The following is a 21,975-nucleotide window of genomic DNA, read 5'->3' on the forward strand; positions in this document are numbered from 1 at the left end:
AACTAAATGATAAAACTTTGAGTGGAAACACCTAAAATCTTGTCTGTATGACACAATATTAACACCCACACAGGCTTTGTAAAGTCAAAGCCTTGCAGGGTCCCTTTGTTCTTGGGGGCCTGCTTGGGGGTCCAGGGACGCCAGTTTGGAAACGTCTGCTTTAAAACATTCATTTTTAGAATAATATCATTTTTATTACAGTACTATTCTGGAAATAAACATCAAATGTTCAAAATATGGACAACCATATTAATTTAAAAATGAATGGTGAGAGCTCACACCTTTGCTACATCCTGTAAACTCTATTTTTTTTATCTTGTAAAGGTGGAAGAGGCTGATCACCCTTTTACACATCTTGTCCTTGTGTCTTGAGCCATCATATGATGCCATGTGTGTGTTTTTTTTTTTTTTTTAAACTTTTAAAAATCTTCCAAGTCAATTTTTATTAGAACCATGAATACCTGTGATTCATGCGCCTGCAGTGCAGCAGTGGTTTGGTATTGTTTGGATTAAATACGTTTGGCTGTGTAGTTGGGCTCTTACTAAGTTGGGCTCCTTGATTTTAGCTGAAAGCATTTGAACTTGTCTACATGAACACATTGAAAGCTTAATCTACTCCAGTGTAAAGCACACCATGATTTACTGCAGCCACTCTGTATGACTGCTGTTCTGGCATCTGTCCATATGATCAGCAGTTCTACAGCAGAGCAGCACATTTTAACAAGCGTCTGTCTCCTGACCTAAGATGTTTCCTTTGCTTGTTGTGTTTGCAGGGACCCCTCCAGCCACAGGCACCGGTACACTGATCATTCAGCTGGAAGACTACAATGACAACGCCCCCTACGTGATGCCGTCGGTAGCACGAGTGTGTGAGGATGATGTGAATGTAGTTGTAGTTGGTGGTTGGGACAAGGACATCCCTCCCAACGCTGCTCCATTTAAGATAGAACTTGGAAAGCAGCCCGGCCTGGATGAAACATGGAAAGTTACCAGAGTTAATGGTGAGTATTTGATCTCAACCGGCACTTCTCAAAGTGTGGTCCCTGGACCACTAGTGGTTCGCGAGTTGAACAACCTATTTATTTGAATTACCTGCTTGAAAGTGTCAGACTCAGTTTTGCGACACCAAAACTGTTTTATATCTAAATAACTATGGAGCAGTGGCTTAGGACAGGATCACTTAAAAGAAAACCAAATGAAACCTCTGATACAGCAGGAAAGGAGCAACGGCTTGATGCAAATCCATGTAACTCAGCTAACATTGCTGAGGAGGATTTGATGTTTGCCACCTCCGCAATGTTGCCGCCAAGTTCTGAACCTCGCCATGAACATGGAAAATCCAACAACAAAGTGAAATGAAAATACCATTGCGACTATGTGCAGTTCGGTTTTTATTGGACAGGTGATGAAGATAATCCCAAACTGAGTTTTGTGCTATAAAACTTTGGCTAATGAGGCTATGAAACCTGCAAAGTTGAAGAGACATTTGGAAACTAAACACAAGGAATTGCGTGGGAAAGCCTGTTGGATTTTTTGAAAGAAAATGTGACGAACTGAAGAAGCACACGATGAAGGAAGCCTCACAATGTTTTGCACCCAGGGAAAATGCATAAACCGCCGAGGCTTCTTACAAGGTGTCCCTCTTGATTGCCAAAGCAGGAAAACCTCATTCAATAGGTGAGAATTTAGTTAAACCAGCTGCAAAGGTGATTGCTGACATATTGTTTGGGGATAAAGCTCGTTACAAAATTAACAGAATTCCTCTCTCCAATGACGCGTTCAGCGACGCATAAAATCTATAGCTGAAAATGTGGAAGACCAGTTAGTGACATGTTTGCGCCAAAGCCAGCTTTTTCATTACAACTGGATGAGTCCACAAATGTGAGAAATGAAGCTAATCCACTGTGTTTTGTGAGATATATCTATGTCGGTGGAGTACATGATGACTTTCTCTTTTGTCGTTCCCTGCTGACCAACACCACGGCAGAAGCCATTTTTCACTCCCTCAATGATTTTATTGTAAAAAACAACCTGGACTGGTCAAGATGTGCCGACATTTGTACCAATGGTGCAACTGCAGTGACAGGAAAACATAAAGGACTCGTAGCGTGCGTCCAGGCATTTGCACCAGCTGCAGCGGCAACGCACTGTTGCATCCATCGAGAACAACTCGCCGTAAAAAAAAAATGCCATTAAGCCTGAAATCAGTTCTGGACGAGTCTATGAAAATAGTCAACAAGATCAAAGGTAAACCCTTAAACACATGTCTTTTTAAAACTCCGTGTGAAGAAATAGGAAGCGAATACACAAAACTCCTTTGTTACACCGAAGTTTGCTGGTTTTCACGTGGAAAGGTTCTCACCCGAGCTATGAGATGAGATAATGTTATTCTTGCACCCCAGTGATTAACTCCATGACAGAATGCATGACTTCCAGGTGCTCACAAAGTTGGCATACTTGGCTGACATTTTCAGCATTCTCAATAGTGTGGCACTTCAAGGGAAAACTGTGACCATCTTTGAGGTCCAGGACAAAATAAAAGCCACACGCCTGAAGATGGAATTGTAGTGTGACTGTCTGGATCATGGACAATTTGACAACTTTCTGACACTTGAAGATTTTCTCCTCACTGCTGGGGAGAATGTGGATGAGAGCACTGTTGCATCCTTCAAACAACATCTGCAAGGCCTCCACTCTCAGCTGGATTATATTTCCCAGAATTGGAAGCAAGCTTTGGGTGGATCAGATATCCATTTGGGGACAAAACACGCATCCAGGAAATCAGTTCCAAGCTCCCATCGAGAGAGACTGACAGTCTTGTGGATATTGCATCAGATGGGGCATTGAAGACAACTTTCACAGAATGTATCCTTCTCTTCGTTTCACTTGTTGTTAATCAGTAAAAGCACTAATGTGTAGCAAAAACATACTTCCTCTGTTAAAATGGGCATGATGTCACCTGTCACATTAGTTTTGTGGCGACAGCAACAGCAGCAGATTGGAGACATTGAGAGAATCTGATCGACGTGCGCTCCCGCAGCCGTTTAAGGTTTTAACGTTTAAGTTTCTGGCAGACAGTCACTTCATGGTGCAACGCCGGTTTGTGTTTGTGCTTCAGGTGGTGGAACAATTTGGTGGTTTTGCGCATCTTTGTTTGCACTGTTTGTCTGCAAACGACAAATTTCCACTCCATGTCCAACTTTCTGAACCCGTACCAGTTCCAGATAATGGAGATGGCGGCGCCCCATCGAGGAATAAGCTGGTCTCGTTGACTGGCGTGTCCGCTTCTCCTTCCGCCATGTTTGTCCATACTCCACACATGTTGGAGACCAGAAAGAAGAGCATTGCGATAAGCTATTCTACATGTGATAAAAACGTGGATCAGAGTCTGCATTGGCATGAGATAGAAACTTCATACTCTCGAAATGTTTCTGAGGGGGAAGAACATTGTCCTAGTTTTGTTTTTAACGTGTGATATGTAATTGAGATTTTAATCAAAGATAATTCTGAGGTTCTTTACTTCTTCAGAGTGATTAAAAGAGTATGATTTAAATTTTAAATCCTGTTTCTCTCTGTGTGCTTTAGGACCGATGACTGAAACTTCAGTTTTGTCCTAGTTGAGCTGAAGGAAGTTTTCTGTCATCCATGTCCTGATATCTAAAATACAATCAACAAGCTCATCAATACGGTGAGTGTCATCAGGAGACACAGCAATGTAAAGCTGTGTATCATCGGCACAACTATGGAAGTGAATGCTGTGTCTCCTGACGACATCCCCAAGGGCAGCATGTAGAGATAAAAAAAGAGTTTGGCCCAAAATTGAGCCTTGGGGAACGCCGTACATCATCTTGTATTTCCTGGAAGCTGATCTATCAATGCTTATAAAACTTCTCTGTCTGTCAGATAAGATCTAAACCAGTTTAAAACAGTTAGTGTGGAGTTGGGATAGGTTATTAGTATAGAGTTTGATATAATTTGTTTGTATTTTTCACATTAGACAGTTGATGGTGCTGCTTTTGTTTGTAAATATCAAGCTTGGAAGGCCTATTTTTCTGTTTTCCTTTTCTGGCTGTTTTGAGTTAATAAGGCATTTTGTTATTTTAAGCAACATCGCAACCCCAGCTCCTTTATCTTTTTCTTTTCCTTTTTTTTTTTTTTTTTAACCATTTTTATACCTCATCATCTCATGCACATGACACATCGAGAGAGGGAGGGACAGATGGTTCTCAATCACCTCTGCTGGAGGAGACAGATCTGATCAGCAGAGGAAAAAGTCACCTTCCAGTGACATGGACTAGTATTACCCACATCATGGATGTGTGTTTTCTTTGTAAACACTGTTTTCTGTTTTCTTGTTCTCACCTTTAGTTCTGCATAGTTCAGATTAAACAGAAGCTTTCTTTACAAAAGTCTCCATCTCATTCTCCAGTCCTGGGTTTTCAGAAAGCAGTAAGTCAGCCTACAGTGATTACTATTCATGCAACCAGTTAATCTCTTTTATCTTTCTCTCTTCCCTTCAGCCACACACTCCCGAATCATGCTTCTGCACAGTCTGAAGAAAGGCAACTACCAGCTGCCGCTGATCATCACTGACTCGGGGTTCCCCCCTTTGTCCAACAGCACAGAGCTAAAAGTTGAGGTGTGCAGCTGTGATAGTCACAGGAAGCCCTGCAGTGGAGCCCCTTCCCACCACATCAACTTTCTCACCCAGCTTGTAATTCTCCTGATGATCTACATCCGTAAGTTCCATCACACGAAAGCTTGTACATACTCCATGTGAAGGGAGAACGTTTTTCTGCCTCTTGAGTCCCCAAGTAGAAAATTATAACATTTTGTTCCCCGCGGATGTGGTTGAAGACAGTTCTCGTCACATCAGGCTTGCAGATCTTTTTTCTCCAAGAAGTATCATGTGATTGGTCGGACATTGGAGGTTTTTGCTCATGCGGGTAAAATGGATTGTTCTGATAAAACAGCTGATCAAGGTGGTAGGAAAGTACAAATATTTTTACAACATGCAGCATTTAAAGACACAGATGCAGCCGCATGCAAACCCCTCCCTGCCGTGGATTAAATTTCTTGTTAAATGTGAGATAACCGGGTTCCTTGCACATAAATACCGATATTGCTCATTGCAGACGGAGCTTCTCGTGGATGATGGATGGACCAGACCTGAGTTTTTTTTCTTGTTCTTGCAGTCTCGAGAGCAAGAACAAAGTTCTCACTTCTTATGGAGGATAGAACAAGTTTTACCCAACACAGTCACAGAAAAGTGGCTTCCTTATCTTGCTTCTATTATTTAAAACTGAGTCCCTGTGCTGAACAAATGAGCACTAAAGTCTCCTGGTTGTGGTTTAAATGAAATGAAATGAATGAAAAATACTTTATTAATCCCCAAAGGGAAATTCAATATTGTAGTAGATAATAATAATTAATTTGAGGAGGTCTTGTTCCAGAGGCTGATGGCTGCTGGCAGGAATGATCTTCTGTATCTTTCAGACCTGAAGAAGCCTGTCACTGAACACACTTTGTTGTTTCTTCACTGTGTTGTGGAGAGGGTGTGAAGAATCCTCCATCATCTTCATCAGCTTGTGCAGCATTCTTCTTTGGACAATCAGCTCCAGTGGCTCCAGAGTTACTCCAAGCACAGAAGCAGCTTGAAGTACATCAGAAATCTGCTCACTCCAATCAGCAGCAAACAGTGTACCATGTATCCAAAGAGATACACATCATCCATGTCCTCTACTGACAGAGCCATTAGACACTATGGCCTCCAGTTGGCCCACGAGTCCAAAATGTATCCAGCAGTATGCATCCCGTCAGGACATGCAGTCTCCCCTTCACCTAATTTCTGGGATGAAAAAATTTGATCAATTGCGTTGAGAGACCAGCCGATCAGATCCATGATAGTAAAAAGTTAAGGAAATCAGAGATATAGAGTGAGGCTCCGAGTCAGACAGGAAAAAGCTGCAGGGAAGAATGGGGAGTGAGGGAGCAGAAAGGGAGCAAAGAGAATCACGTCCACCTTCGCTGACAGAAAGAGAAGAAGAATTTATTGAGTATAACGATGAATAATATACTTTAGCATGAGCAGGCTAATGCTGTTCCACGGTATTTGTTATTTGGCTTTAAAATGTTTTGGTGTTTCATATTTTTCATCATCTTGCCCTTTTTCAACCATTTGATTCCTTCTTTCCCACCACCATAAACAAATAAACACCACAGGAGATTACTCCTGTGTTCATATCTGGACTAAAATTTATCAGTGTTATCAGTTATTATGTGCTCCAGTCATTCTTCTCCATGCTTCATGTAAAACAAACACTTTTTGTTGTGAATTCTTCAAGTTACTACTAATGGTTCTATATTTATGCTTTTATTTTGAAGGCGGTTCATGTAGTTCCTCTTCCTTTCCTTCACGTTTTGCCTTCAGCATCATAGGCATTATAAATACATAGACGCCTCATTGAGCACTGGAGAGTGAACCAGCGTTGCCGCCATGTTGGATGGGTGTCCGCTTTCAAGTTTTGCTGCAGCGTCAACGTATTTTCCCCACAAAACAGTTTTTTGTGGAACAACGCATTTATATATATATATATATATATATATATATATATATATATATATATATATATATATGTATATATATGTATATATATATCACACGCAAACAAAACACTTTTCTACATAATTGGTTGATAACTAATGTTAACACAGTGAATAATCTACTAAATGCAAATGATACATTTTACTCCAATGAGGTGTTTAAGAGAGAGGGATAAAGAGAGAGAGAGAGAGAGAGAGAGAGAGAAGCTCAGTGTATTAGGAAATGTCCCTCAGTAGTATAGCAGCATAACGAAGGGATGCTAACGATCCCTAACTATAGGACTTATCAAAATATTTGAACATAAAAGCACGTTGTTTTTTTAATATGTTATAGTCATCTGTATCATAAGAATATCTCTGCCCTTTGTAACTGTTGTGGAAAAAAGTGTCAATGACAAGGAGTCTGGTTCTGAAGTGAAAAAGATTACAAAGTTTATTGAGCAGAAAAAAAAACCCAGAATAATACAAATAGCAATTTGGTCAGTCAGTCCAGAGGTCTGACACGGCAGAAGTCTGGAATGCTCTACCTAAACAAGAAATATCTGTTAGCCATAACCCTCTTCAAGGAAGAGAGTGTTCTAAATAATAAGATCCCAGATGTCTGAATGCAGACATATCAGGCCCTCTACACATTGCTATGTCTGTAAAGGGGAATAAGCACTGTGTAATTATGCTTAAGTTCTTAAGTTCATCATGACCTTTTCAGAAAGCCCACAAAGCCATAATCAGAAATGAATATACGCTAGGACTATGAAATATATGAAAATCTAAGCGAGAACATAAAATTTCCACGACAATGCCCCTCTTCTGATCATAATGAAACCTGTTTCATATAGATCACCAAACAGAAGAAATTTTATGAACAAACAACAAAACAACCACCTCCTAAATGAGACACATGTTAATCAAACAAATCAATGGCCACCAAGACCCTGAAATGCAACCATTACGCATAAATCAACCAGTCATGCACAATAGAATCACAAACCCTGAAAATAGAAACAGCAGAACACAGGTGAAGAATCACATGCACAACAAACCCAGCCTAAATGCAAAAAAAAGAAGGAAACAAAAAAACTAATAAATTCTTTATTCAACAGGACAATCAAATTGCATAACCAGAACCCTGTAAAAAAGAAAAGATTAGACATAGATACATCAATCAGAAACATAAACAGTACACAAATTATATGAAAGGAGAAAGACAGAAAGAAAAGCAAACACTCAACCAAACAGGGAAGACAGAGAGCATGGCACTCAAACCCACACGCTGAGCATAAGAAGAAGCACGACCTCAGCCCTCAGTACAGCAACCCGTTGTTGCCTACAACCTCCCGAGTTAACCCATGTCCCAAACTCAGAGTGAAAATATGAAGCACTATTGCCAACAGACAAAACCTAAAGCAACAGATGGACAACCTGTCGACAACCAACAGGTAGACAATCGAAGGAAGGAACAGGATAAAAAAAAAAAGGTAGAAAACCAACGAGTTATTTAACAGACTACATTCAACAGTACCCATTAAATAACATAACAGACCTGTAGAACATCATTTAATCCTTATTAGCACAAAGCACCAGACAGACTTAGATCAAGTAAAAAACAAATAAGACCACAACACAAAAGCAGTAGCCAAATAAAGCAAACCCCAACACTAGGAAAAAAACTAAAATGGGCCACTTAACCCAACACAAGTCCTAAGTATAATATGACGCCAAACAACCAAACCTAAAGACATTCCAGTCTGCAGTGCCAACACTCCAAGAGCCCTCAGTGCAGGGATCAGACAGACTACCCCTCTGCAAAAAGCAGAGACCTGGAACCCCGACACAAAGAACACAAAGAAGGGAAATTAGATAAGTCCGATAACATGTACCACACTCGTCACTAAGAAGACAAAAAAAAAAAAGATGTAACACCACACCCCCAACCCACATTAGCAGGATAGGCACATCCCTCAGGGGAAGGAAAATCACAGTCAGTCTCGGGACGGTCGAGAACCTAAACCAAACAAGGAAAAATCCACGTCAGATATACGAAAACCCAATACACGTCCCGAGACGATACACAAAATCTTGGCTAAACCTGGGCCGGCAGAGCAACATCTCACGAAACACTCTCCCCTAGAGACAAGGAACCCACAAAACAGGGCAAAAACACAACAAAGCTTCAGTCAGCGCGCTCACCGTCATAATAGCTTCGGCCACAGAGCGGTTCGTTGCTGAGGGAAACACAAGAGGAACCCGAACAGACTGGAGAGAAAAGTTAAACATCCAGGGACAATGCCGCATGGGAGCATAAGCATCCCTACAAAATGTATACCATTATTTTACCAGTCGATATGGTAGCAAAAGCCAAAAGCACAGTACCAACATCTACAGGCCACAGACGGAGAAGAGGAGAAACAGGAGTGATGAGCATACATAACATTAGACACTCTAGCAGCAGGCTGCTCATCTAACTGGTACCACCATGATGACAGATCCCGTGAGGTCGAAGGCGAACACCTGCTGATGGTCTGTCCCCTCGGGGAACAGAGAGGGAGGCAGATGCAACCAGCATCCACAGAAAGATGTCAGGCAGGTGTTGTGCAGCTCGAGTGAGACAAATGTGCAGAAGAGACACTTCTCTCATTAACTTGCTATTACTCTGCTTTCAGACCCAAAAGAGGTCAAAATAAACAACTCCTCGCGTTGATTTCTTCTGTACTTGCTGTTACTCTGCTTTTCAAAGATACAAAAAGGATAAAAAATAAAACAAACTCTGCATGCCTCCAGGCAAAACCCCTCCGTACCAGGGTTCACGGACTCCCAGTTGATAGACACCTATCCGGTCAAAGGCCACAAATTCCCCGTTGCTATTCACCCGAGAGGTGCAGGCAGACCGTCCCACACACTTGAGATGTTCACGTCACCCAGTGCCAAGGGAACTTTTAAAGCAGCATCAGCAGCCAGAAGCAGCTGGAATGGACCGCAGAACCTCAGAAAAACCCAGAGCTTCCTGGTCAACAGTTCCACCCAGATCCAGTCACCAGCTGTAAGGAGTGGCATCCGGCGTAAGCTGGCGGAGGCAGAGCGCTATGAACAACCTGATGGACATCACAAAACACAGACAGGCCCTGCAGCACAACAGCAATGCATTTCCTGAAGGGAGGGAGCAGCCCTCCATCCGAATCCACTTCCGCGCCAGGCGGGCCCCAAAATGATCTGGAAAGGAAACAAAACAAACCTGGAATGCTTGCGCCCCGACATACATGTCAGCCATACAGGTGGAACTGTAGGTCAAACAACCCCTACAGCACGACACTTCAGCAGGTCATTTATAAGTGCAGCATGTCTCGTACCATGGCACCACCTGATGGAAGAAGCAAAAGGATATCCGAGATCACCATCCCGAACCTGTGAAACCTCAGAGAAACCCTCGTTAGCAAAACCCCAGCCGTCAGCAGAACAAAGCTGTCAGAACCGAGCTGGCACAGAATCCCACATCGAAGAATGATTACAATGAGAAGGAGCATGATCAGCTAGAAACTCTTCAGGACACCTGGAGAGAATAACTGAATTAGAGCCCTGCACCGGCCTATTTTCTGGGCCCGAGTCCGGCCCGGGCCTGACAGGTTTGGACATGAGCCCGGCCCGGTCCAAGAAGTTTTCAGAATGATCAAGTCCGAACCCGTATCAGGCCTGAGTTGTTTTCTCTCTCTCTCTCTCTCTTTAGGGCGCAATTAAACGACACGGCAACAGTTGACCTACATAACATATGAATAAATGAACACTTATATAAAAACTTAATATTTAAAAATAAACAACGATAGTTTCTTTTTTATTTATTGTTTTTTATTTCACGATCTACACAAATGCTTTATATGTTAGAACAACAACCCGCTTTGTCGGGCAGAATGCAAGGCTCATGCACAACCACTAGAACAGCTGACCTGTAGCAAACATAAACAAATAGAAAATCTTTTCAAACTTAAGTCATACTATATCAACAAATAAATCTTGCCACTGGACCGACATGTTTTAGGGGGTGATTAAGCAGTGCGCACAGAACAACATAACACTTGACTTGCAATTTGCAGTGGACAAACAGGCCTAAATATTTTTTCCAAATCTCAGCTATAAAAATAAAGAGATATATTAAACACTGACAGCTTGTCCGAGAGTAATGAAGCAACTGTAAACATTGCCATAAAGCGAGCCACTTAAAGTTCTGTTATTTACACTCCAAGAGAAACTTCTGTTTATTTGGCATCATGTAGAAACAAAATAGTGTCAACAGTGTCAGGGACAAGTCCAGTCCTTCTCTCCTCGATGACCCGTCCAGCTGCACTGAAAGCACGTTCGCTGCTGCTGCTGGCCGGGACACTTAGCACCGAGCGGGCAGACGTGCTAGTAGCGGCAACATCTTCTCATTTTGTCTCCACCAGCTTAGGACATCACGTCCATCGACATTCATAGTTGGGCTGATGCGGAGGTAGGTCTGGATTTCATCTTGATCTTCCTCGTTCTGTTCTCACATTTTGCCACGCATTCTCATACTCTGCTAGTGCTCTCCTCTTTGGTGCAGGTGGCTCGGACTCGGGAGCAGGTGATGCCACTGCTGCGCTCAACGCGGCTGTGCAAATCATAAATTTGTAAGGCCAGGCCAGGGCAAAACTATAATTTGCTTATAAGCTTCTAGTACTAGTGCAGAACATAGCTTTGTGCAGAAAGTAAAAAGAAAATTATGCCAATTACCTGATTGTGCAGGCCCCTCGTCCTGCTGCTGACATGCATTCTCTTCCTCTCTGAGGCGGTTTATTTGCATTCGCACCTGTTGCTGGATGTTGGTCCTCTCAGCAGGAGTAAACATTCTCAACTGGTTGAACTTTGGCTACAAGAAGATGGCCATTTTATGCAGTAGATGGATTTCTATTTTTTTATCATCCACTCAAGGTGTCGTTGGCGAATGATAGCCTGGGATGTAGTATCAGTAACGTCAGGTTGGCAGTGGCCTTTTAATTTGTTTGCCCAGAGAACGACAAGGTGCATTGTCGGGAATTTGTCCCCTTCTAGCTCCTTTTGTGCTTCACTGAATGGATGCAGAAATTCCACCAGGAAGGCTATAACATTAGGGGAGACACACACAGTGTGAGGAAGACTGTGCTGTACCTGGTCTCTGCCATTTTTAGGCCTATCACAATACCCAGGGTTCATGCAAGCAAAATAAAATCACAACACACCTTTAAAATAACACAAAAACAATTTGGAAAATTGTACACGGCATATAAAAGACCCTCTAAGCCACAGCCTCTATTCCGATCACTTGACCCTGGTGGGGGTGGTCAGAGCAACCTAATTGCCGTAATGCCAATCCTCTAATAACACATGGGGATAAAATAAGAGTGGGGAAAGAAAAGCAATAACAATGTCTCACTCTCCTAAAAATAAACAAAATATTAGATCAGGAACATTCAACCACAGATGAACAAATTTTACCTTGCAATAAAAGTAGTACCTTATTCATATATGTGCTCCGTAAAGCATTCGTCCTCGGTTAACAGCCCTGCCGCGCGTCGTTTAATGTGCACCCTCCAAAATGCCTGCTGACGACCAGAGCTGGGGCTGCATTAGAGTTACATGTTGGTAACTAGTTCCAATAGCATTTTCATTACAGATAAAAAAAAGCAACTTTACATACCACAGTTATTTCCTTGCCCACAGACACAGACGGTAGCGCTACACAGCGTCCACTCAAACAAATCCTGCCAGCGCCAAAACACCTGGTGCGATTTCCACAGCTGAAGCTGAGTGACGGCATGACGGAAAGTGGAAGCTAGGTCGCTATAAACACTCCCCTGTCTGCTCTGGGTCCTAAAGCCTGTCGACACTCCATGATACAGTAGTTTACACACTACATTTGTTTTACAGTTCTTGGTTGCTGGCTAACCAGGCCTGACTGCTTTATGTAGCGGACTAAAGCTTTGGCCACAAGCAGGGTCTCTGCTACTTCTGGGACGACTTCAGTCAGCTCATCTGTGTTTAATGCATGGCGGAGGACTGTGTTGTACAGGTGATCTTGACAAGCCAGGTGTCAGTATGGACGAAGAGCGGCAACTATGTTTGCGCCCTGGTCTGTTACCCAGACAACATTGGTCATAATTGATGCATCAAAGCCGAGAACGGTGAATAACTACTGCTGTAGCTCTTTTCGGATATTATCTCCAGGTTTGTCATGGTGTGGGAAGCATGTTGTGGTGAGTAGCTTGCTTTTCATTTCAAGTGTTGGTGTAATGTAGTGACATGTTATAGCCATGTAACTCATTTCACCAAAATCATCTGTCCACATATCTGTAGTCATTCCAACATTTATCAGCGACATTACCTCCTTTATCTCCTCGACTGTAGCCCCTCTCCTTTCACTTGCCATGATTTTGCATTCGCGTGAGACTGTGGTGGGGTCAGGGAGGAGTTGATTTGCTGATGAACGCGCTCATGTTTTGCACCCACATTAATTAGCTCTTGGGCTAATAGTTTGAAACCAGTTCCCGCAATTGTTTCAAATGGCCGAATGTCCATGCAGCAGAAGTTTACACATTGTCTTGCTATTTCTGACCTCAAAAATTCTGGTGGTGGTTTTGGTATGAAACTGCTCACAGCCAGCTGCCTTTGACTACTGCTGCAACCCCCACATGAGCGTTCAGTATGTCTAAGGAGATGTGACGAACCTGTTTTCTTGCTGTCGTATGCCAGAACAGCGTTGCAAGCACTACACTGAACGTAACCAGCTGGCTCATCTTGGAGGGTTGTAACAACTTTAAACTTTTTACAATAAGTAGCCTTTCCCTTTGTGTTTTCCACTGTTTTTAGTTCACCATTCTCTACCTTCTTCCTTATGTTGTCCATGTTTGTGGCAGTGGGCCTCGACTTGCACGTTTGTGGTGTGAGCGTGAATGAGTGGCGAGAGCGAGAGAGTGAGAGAAATGGGCATTGGGCAGAACGTGCTGCGTTCAAATGACACCATTTAAACCGTGTAAACATGATTACAACATGTCGCTTTAATTGGCAAGTAAAAAATAAAGCTCGACTCTGGCCCGAGCTGGACAGAGTGATATGATAATGAGCCCTAAGCCGTCGGGCCCCCTCGGGCCCCGGGTTCAAATGCAGGGCTCTAGTGCACATGTCCCAGTCCTTCTCTCCCTTTTTTTTTTTTTTATTCTGTATGAATGTAGCTTCGAGCACAGTGATAGCATGAATACTCCTGTCCAGGTTAGATGAGCAAGCAAACACTTCCTTGCAGAAAGGCGGAGAAACGTTATGTTGGTCAGTGTAGTATCCATCGGGTGTCTGTGTGTTCAGTGTAAGCATATCTTCATTGGAAAACAGGCTAAAAAAACCCAAAAACATTTATGCCAGTGTGTGCGTGTGTGTGTGTGTGTTCATCTGTAGTAGTGTTTTCCCAGTAGTGTCTGGATGGACAGAGAGAAAAGAAGGTGATGTCTGTACATCTGCGTGTGTCCTTCAGCTCTAACAGCATTGAGGAGCAAAGGTGTGTGTGTTCTACATACCTAGCTGCCCCGGAGCGTCACACCAACCCTTCACGACCAGCTTTCACACCTAGCCAATCAGAAGAACCATCTTGGTGTTCATCACGGCGCTGGCAGTTTGGACAATTTGGCAATTTGGACAGTCGACCTTCCAGTGCCAATGTTTGCTTCTCTCAAATGTACATGTTTACGCTCCCCCTGTCTGCTTCTGAAAAGCGAACCCGTGAGCGGAGCCTCCAACCCCAGCAGCTGTCCCGGTCACCGTCACTGGAGAGAGTGTGAGCATGTGAAACAACAAACGTGCTGTAAAAACCTTTTCACCCACCAGACCTCCATGACAGAACACACGTGCGGTCCTTTAGACCTCTGCGCCGTCAGCCAAGGAACCCAGCCAGGAGGTCCTCCATCAAAACGGAGACTGAGATTCTCTCAGGTTGATCAGACACCCCGTTGCAGAGTTCCGGACTGACGGTCACAGGAAACACTTCTGACACCAAATGGTTGTGGAAAAAAGTCTGTCAATAACAAGGAGTCTGGTTCTGAGGTGAAAAAGATTGCAAAGTTTATTGAACAGAAGTTAGTTCAACCCTAAGTTCCGGGCTGAACCATCCTTTTACCCTCGCTTAAGGGCGTCAGTTGTCTGCCCTTAATCTATGTTATTCTGAACAAGAAATATCTGTTGTTAGCTATAACCCTCTTCAAGGAAGAGAGTGTTCTAACTAATCAGATCCCAGATGTGTGAATGCAGACATGTCAGGCCCTCTACACATTTGTAATGAGTTACCGTGAGGATCCGGAATTACAGCCACACACAAGGAGTAATGGACAAATGACCAGTTTACTGGCGAAGGAGTATGAGTAGAAGATCAATCCAGGTGACTGGTCTGCAGAAGAAACCAGGCTCCAGCTGGGAGGGAAATGGAATGGCAAAATACTCGTCCAGGCAAAGACAAGGCTCGGAGATCCAAAGACAAGCAGGGTCGGTAACCAGAAGATCCGAAAAGTGGCGGTGTCCGTCAAGGGCAAGGCAAGGAGGGTAATCCGGGGGCATGAAGCAGAAGGTCGGCAACTGAGGAACAATCCGTAGAACGCTGGAACACAACTAGACATAGGTCTGATTATTATCTGGCAGAGAAGGAGAGATTGGAGGGAGCTTAAGTAGGCAGTGAGAAAAGGAAACCAGGTGAACTGAATGAGACAGCAGAGGCAATTAGGAAGCCAACAGGTGGATCAAGTTACCAATGATGAACGCCAGGAGATCAGGATGGCAAAAACATGACACACATTGCTATGTCTGTAAAGGGGAATAAGCAGACACTGTGTAACTAAGCTTAAGTTCTTATGTTCATCATGACCTTTTCAGAAAGCCCACAAAGCCATAATCAGAAATGAATATACGCTAGGACTATGAAATATATGAAAATCTAAGCGAGAACATAAAATTTCCACGACAGTAACAAACCAAGCTGTGAGAAAAATCAGGTAAAAATTCATGGAGTTGTTGTGGTTGGGCCTGCACCTTACAAATAAATGCAATGGAGGCGCATAGGAGACCCATCCAAGATGCCGGCGCGATGAGACGTCAGCTTGTATAGGCAGCGTGATACAATGCATATTGTATATCAAATATCATATATACCTATGTATATGTGATGTCTATGTTCGTGACATCACAGCAGTCACTGACGATGTGAGTCATGTTTATAGTCGTGCTGAATGATAGTGTAGGTGTAAATGACCTTTCTGCAAATGTTGACTCTTATGTGCTTACTCCCTTTAAAATGCCCGTTTTTGTTTGTTAGCATGATCGGGAATTAGCACTGTTGAGCTAACTGAGTTGGTCTGATTTTAACTTGGATTTCTTTAAGTCTACATGTGCATATTATGATTCTGTCACAGCACTGATTATTATTATTTGCTTGATATTGATATTTTATTTACGGTGAAGTGTTTCATCAGAACACTGTTTAAATATCCCAGTATATATTGGTAAATTTGGTTTGTTTTGTTATATATTTATTTGGGGGGCTGCACGATGGCACAGTGGTTAGCACTGTGGCCTCACAGCAAGAAGGTCACTGGGGAGGGGTTCGGTCAGGGGCCTTTCTGTGTGGAGTTGGCATGTTCTCCCGTGTATGCGTGGGTTCTCTCCAGGTACTCCGGCTTCCTCCCACCATCCAAAGACATGCATGTTAGGTTAATTGGTTACTCTAAATTGCTCATAGGAGTGAGTGTGAGTGTGAGCGTGAGTAGTTGTTTGTTTCTGTGTGACCCTGCGATGGACTGGCCAGCTGTCCAGGGTGTACCCTGCCTGTCACCCAAAGCCAGCTGAGATAGGCTCCAGCTTCCCCACGAATTGGATTAAGTGGTTCAGAAAATGAATGAATGAATGTTATATATTTCAGAAACTGCTTTGTAAATGGAAGGCATTGCTGTATCTACATGGTTCAACAATAAACCTCATAAACTCCATTGATGACTCACATGCTTTCTGACCAAAGCCCTGCAGTGGCCAATTAGATAAAATCAGCATTAGAAGTTGTAATCCTCATCACTTTTACTTTTCCATTTATGTTTCTATTTCTTCTTATTTTCTTTGGTAATATTTATATTGTGTTGATCTTTTATGGTTAATAATATGCTGTTATTGTCTTTGTGTTTATCATGCTGTCATCACAGGAAGGGAACACAGTGCCACTGTGTCCCAGGAGATCAATATGGTGGATTTGACTCTGAATCCATCATACACACATAAAGTTGAGGATATTTGGCTTTTTTATGGTTAGAACTGGAACAGGTGGACTTAATTTCACCCAGTCTGAACTTTTAAATGCAGATGTATGGCTTTTAGTGTTTAAGACCTTACTTCATAACAAGCTGTTCTTTAACAAGATGAAGATGCATGAATGGAGCCCTAAATTTCATTTGTTCCTGTATCTTCTATCTTCTCAGTCCTCCTCATCATCCTCTTCAGCTTTAGCCATAATAAGACCAAAACCACAGCTAACACATGACAAGTTCATGATGCCTTGACAGTTTACATTGTGGTTTGCCCACCACTGTTGTGAGATTTAGTTTCAGTAAATTTTTTGAGATGAAGGCATCACCATCACATTATTTTACGTGAACATCCTACATTCAAGACATATCAACTACATGTTCTGGAAACTCAGAAGATGAACATCCCTGGCCTTTGTGGCTAGTACAGCTTACCATTCATCCATTCAGTAGAGACTCTTTGTCTCAGATGCTCTACCAGTTTCCAGCCATTCTTAAGCCAAATAAAGACACAGCAGCTCCTGCTTCCTCTTATGAAAGCTCTTCTGTCTGGCAGTTCAGACAAGCCGGTTGCTGCAGTGCTTCCATCATCAGCTGCTTCTAGGTTTACGTTTAGAGTGTCTCCAGTGAATCAGGTGTGTTGGAGCAAGGACACATTGAAAACCTCCAGGACCACGGCTCTTGTAGGACCAAATGGAGTAGCCATGCTCTACAGAATATTCCTCCTTTTCTTTTTCTCTTCAATCCATTTGTTGTTTCCTCTTTTCCCCTCATCTGTCCTCCTGTCTGTCCTCTGCTCTTCCACCAGGCCTGTAGATCCTGCTGAGACCTCCCATCATCCTCTTTGCAACACTGAAAAGCATCAACTTATCCTTCTCACATGACCCAGGCTTAGGAGAAAAGAAGAAGAAGCAAGATGTCTTCTCCCCATTAATCCAACAAGCAAATACACACACTGCCCATGGTACCACTGCTGTGTAGCACCACTCTGTCGTCTAGTTATTTCTTATCTAAATGATTTCTCACTTTTCCTCACTTTTCCTTTTCTCTGCTTCTCTCATCACATCTTTTTTTTTTTTTGACTCTTTGACGTTACTCTCTATCTTTACTCTCCTTCCCATGTTTCAACCACTCAATCAGGAGACTTTCACACTACTGTCATCCTGTTGAAACAATTTGATCATTAAAAACTCATTTATTCTGTCAAAACCAATATGAATTCAGAGAACAACATATCATTATTATAAAGCCTGAGGAGGTCAATTCTGCTTTGGACAATGATTTTTAGACCTCCAGGTTTACACAGAGTCAGAAAGCTAAACCCTGTTATGGTTTAGAAAAAATTAGAAAATCGGCTGAAATTTCTCTCTTCTAGCATATGACATCACACATTGTAAATCTGACCGAAAACGTTATTCTGAAAATGTCTGTATACAGATGTGCATGTCAGTGGGTGCCACACTGGGGAGCGTGCAGTAGCTGCATCTGTACTCATCACAATGTTCTAGTTCACTAATTTACATCATTTGCACCTCCTGGAAGCCATTACTTCATCATAGACAAATATTTCTTTGCTTGGACTCGAGCATACAAGTGTCCCTCAATGGCCTAATGGTCATACTGGGAGATTGTAGCAATGAGGGACATAAGTTAAAGTCTACTAAGAACATCTTTGAATAAGAATCTGCTGATTGCACCAGCCTCCTCTATAAAATATTCTCATATTCTTTAAAAATAAATGACTGTTTCTGCTTGTTGTTAAGTATTTAGAATATTTTCTACGGTTTTCAGTTTTGTGCATTTTACTTCAACTATTCAGTATTAACATATTCATCCACATTGTTATGCAATTGCAGCAAATGTTTCTAGTAATAAAGAGAAACAGCCTCTCAATAGTAAACCTTTGTGAAGCCATATACAACACTTAAACTGTGCTGAGGTCATGCCACCAGTGTCCTTCACTGGTCTAATACCTAAGTGGGGGAAAACAGCATTGTCTCGGGGTTGGGAAGTTCAAACCCAAGAAAAAAGCTCAATCTCAAGCCAAAAATGAAGGTAAAATCCTAGGTCAGAAAATTAAAAGAAATCAGATCAGGGAAATTCTGGCCAAACATATTATAATAAAACTAGTAACCAAACACAAGTATGACAAAAAAATCTGTTTATATTTGTCATACATCTGAAAATGTGCACCATTGTTGTCCTGCTAGAACACACTGACTGTTAATGATTTCTCTGTTTCTAGCCATGGCTCTGCTACAGAAATGTACCATAGCTTTATCATTTGCACCAGTGTAGTATGCATCTGCTTCTATGCATACACTTGCTGCTGGTGGTTTAGCAGAATGACTGCGGTTCTGTAGGTTAAATCCATCAAGAATGAGATGCAACATTTACTCTGGAAACCAGCAGAAGTGTTGGACAATTTGCTTGACTCTACAGTCATTGTGTGCTGAAGATGGACAACTCTGCGTGTGGTCCATTAAAACATGAAAGCTGCAAAAATACTACATATTTTTTGTAGGTGGAAAGTAAAGGACAAGTTTAAAACATCAGACAAGTACGGCAGACATAACTGCAAGCAGTAAACACAATTATTTCTGCTTTGTCTTCAGCAGTTAGTGACGTGGTTTCTTTCAGCAGAACATACTTGCATAATTCTGCTATCTTGTGGAAATTTCATGCTTCTGCCTGTACACACAATGATCCTTCAGACCTTCAGATACTGACAGTGGTCTGTAAAGTAGTAAAAACATGTGCAGTTTCAGTAAAGTTCACATTCTACGATCAATCTGTTGAACACATTGATTCTACTATTCAGAAACTCTGATGTCGTTTTTTCAAGCCGCTTCTGCTTTTGTTGTATTTGTTGTCATAAAGTGCAAAACTGTGTATCTTTATAGTATTGCTGTCAAAAAGAAGAGGAATTACTGTTAATGTGTGTTGTACGTTCTGTGGTCAATAAATGTAAACAAAAACAGTAAATTTAACAATGACTAAAGCAGTTTCATGTAAATGTAGGTATTGTTTCTAGTGCAGCTGACGTGTTCACTAAGATCTTATCTAGTTGATGACAAGTCGCAAGAAGTTGTGCAGGAAGAAAACAAAGGTTGTGGTTTTGGCAGATAGTTAAGCTTTTTTTCTATTGAGCTTATTTAAAGAACTTGTGTGTGATGGTTTAAAACCACTTTATAGAATCCATCTGTGATATTATCAGAGAATATGAACCAATCAGAGCTGTTAGATCCAAAGTCTCAGGTCAAATACTGGTCGTGGCGGTGGCATAGCCACTGTTTTCAAGAACAGTTTCTATCACAAGCCGCTGTATGGGATGTCATTCTCCTCATTTGAACTGAGCTGTTTGAGTTGCAACAGATAGAGCCATTATTGTGCACAGTCATTTATAGACCACCAAAGTACAACAAAAATTTTATTAAAGAATTTTCAGATTTAATTTCTTTTATTTTAACAAAATATGACAGAATTGTAGTTGTCGGAGATTTTAATGTGCATTTTTGCTGTCCTTCAAGGCCAATGTCTGGGTAGTTTTTAGACTTGGTTGATGTTTTTAATTTCACACAAGTCAGGGGACCTACACAGATGCTCGGGCACACTCTTGACCTTGTACTGTCTTATGGCTTCTGTGTAGACAATGTTGTTGTTCGTGAAGCATCATTTTCTGACCACAGTCCTGTCTTGTTTGATTTTACTCTGAATCACACATTAAGGCAGTCTGGCCCCGTGCGTAATGGGGGTATCATTAGGTCTGACACTGGGGCTGCGTTTTCTCCTCTTTTTGCTGCACAGTCCGTTTCTACTCCATGGACACAGAGCAATTGATGACTTCTTTTATATGTACCTGCTCCAATGTGCTAGATGTTATAGCCCCTGTCAAAGCGCATCCTAAATCCAAACAAGAGCTGTGGATAAATGAGACTTCACACGCTGCAAGGTGTGAGTGTAGGAAGGCAGAGCATAAGTGGAAAAATGACAAACTGCAGGCGTCATTAGAAATTCTTAAGGATAGTTTGAAGAACTATCAAAAGGTTGTTAAAGAGGAAAGAACAAAGTACTTTTCAAGTATAATTTCAAAAAATGTCAGCGAGCCTCTTGTTTTTTTTAAAACTATTAGCTCAATTTTAAATTCAAATCCTTCCACTGTGCTGGAAATGACACATGAAACGAGTGAAAAATGTTTGCTCTTTTTTTAATAACAAGGTCTCAACTATCAGAGCCAATATAGTTCCCCTTCGATTGAACTAGTGGTAGCAAATAAATGCTCTGCTCTTTTGAATGAATTCGAGCCTGTGTCACTGTCTGTACTCAAAGGGATAGTGAACAAACTGAAGCCTTCATCCTGTCCAACAGACCCAGTCCCCCCTCAGTTTTTTAAAGACATTTGGGATACCATAGGCTCCTCTATCAGGGGAATTATTAACAGCAGTCTGTCTTCAGGCATTCTGCCCTCATTCTGTAGAGAAGCTGTTGTTGGACCTTTCATTGAAAAGCCGAGCCTTGACCCTGTAGTTCTTTCGAACTATCGGCCAAAATCAAAATGACCATTTATGTAAAAAACTTTAGAGAAGACAGCACTTGCACAGCTGCCATTTTTTTTGTATCTTTTGACACAATTGACCACGCAATTCTTTTAAATCTTTTAGAACACTGTGTGGATCTCAGGGGGACTGTGACATTGAGTCATGTCATAACCTTGCAGAAAAATCCTTTTTTGTCAGGCTGGGGGGCCTCCACCTCGTCAACTGCCCCCTTGCACTGTGGAGTCTCCCCCAGGGTTCAGTTCTTCTACTGTTTTATTTACACTGTACCTCCTCCCTCTTGGCTGTCGCCTTCAAAAACATGGTGTCTTGTATAACTTTTATGTAGATGATACACAAATTTATTTGCCATTAAAGAAGAGCAGCAACAGCCCCTTGACACCTCTGCTTAACTGTCTTAATGATGTCAAGGTCTGGGTGGCTCAATTTTTTTTTTAATCTGAATGAGACCAAGACTGAGGAAATAATGTTTGGGTCCAGTGTCAGTGCCAGCTCTTTGTTTGACCTGG

General features: G+C 42.0%; 1 protein-coding gene across 1 annotated transcript in view; it reads left to right on the top strand.

Moving 5' to 3' along the window:
* The window catches only part of LOC306774114 (cadherin-13-like), a gene marked incomplete at both ends in the record, with an annotated part of 211,585 nt that extends 206,805 nt beyond the window's left edge, over nt 1-4,780 (top strand). Inside the window, one exon of the mRNA XM_079264097.1 lies at nt 4,521-4,780. Coding sequence (XP_079120223.1) covers nt 4,521-4,780 — 260 coding nt within the window. The remainder of the gene's footprint in view (nt 1-4,520) is intronic.
* Between the last annotated feature and the right edge of the window lie 17,195 nt (nt 4,781-21,975).

This window comes from Telmatherina bonti (genome assembly GCF_933228915.1).
Source record: "Telmatherina bonti genome assembly, chromosome: 24".
NCBI classification, from domain to species: domain Eukaryota; kingdom Metazoa; phylum Chordata; class Actinopteri; order Atheriniformes; family Telmatherinidae; genus Telmatherina; species Telmatherina bonti.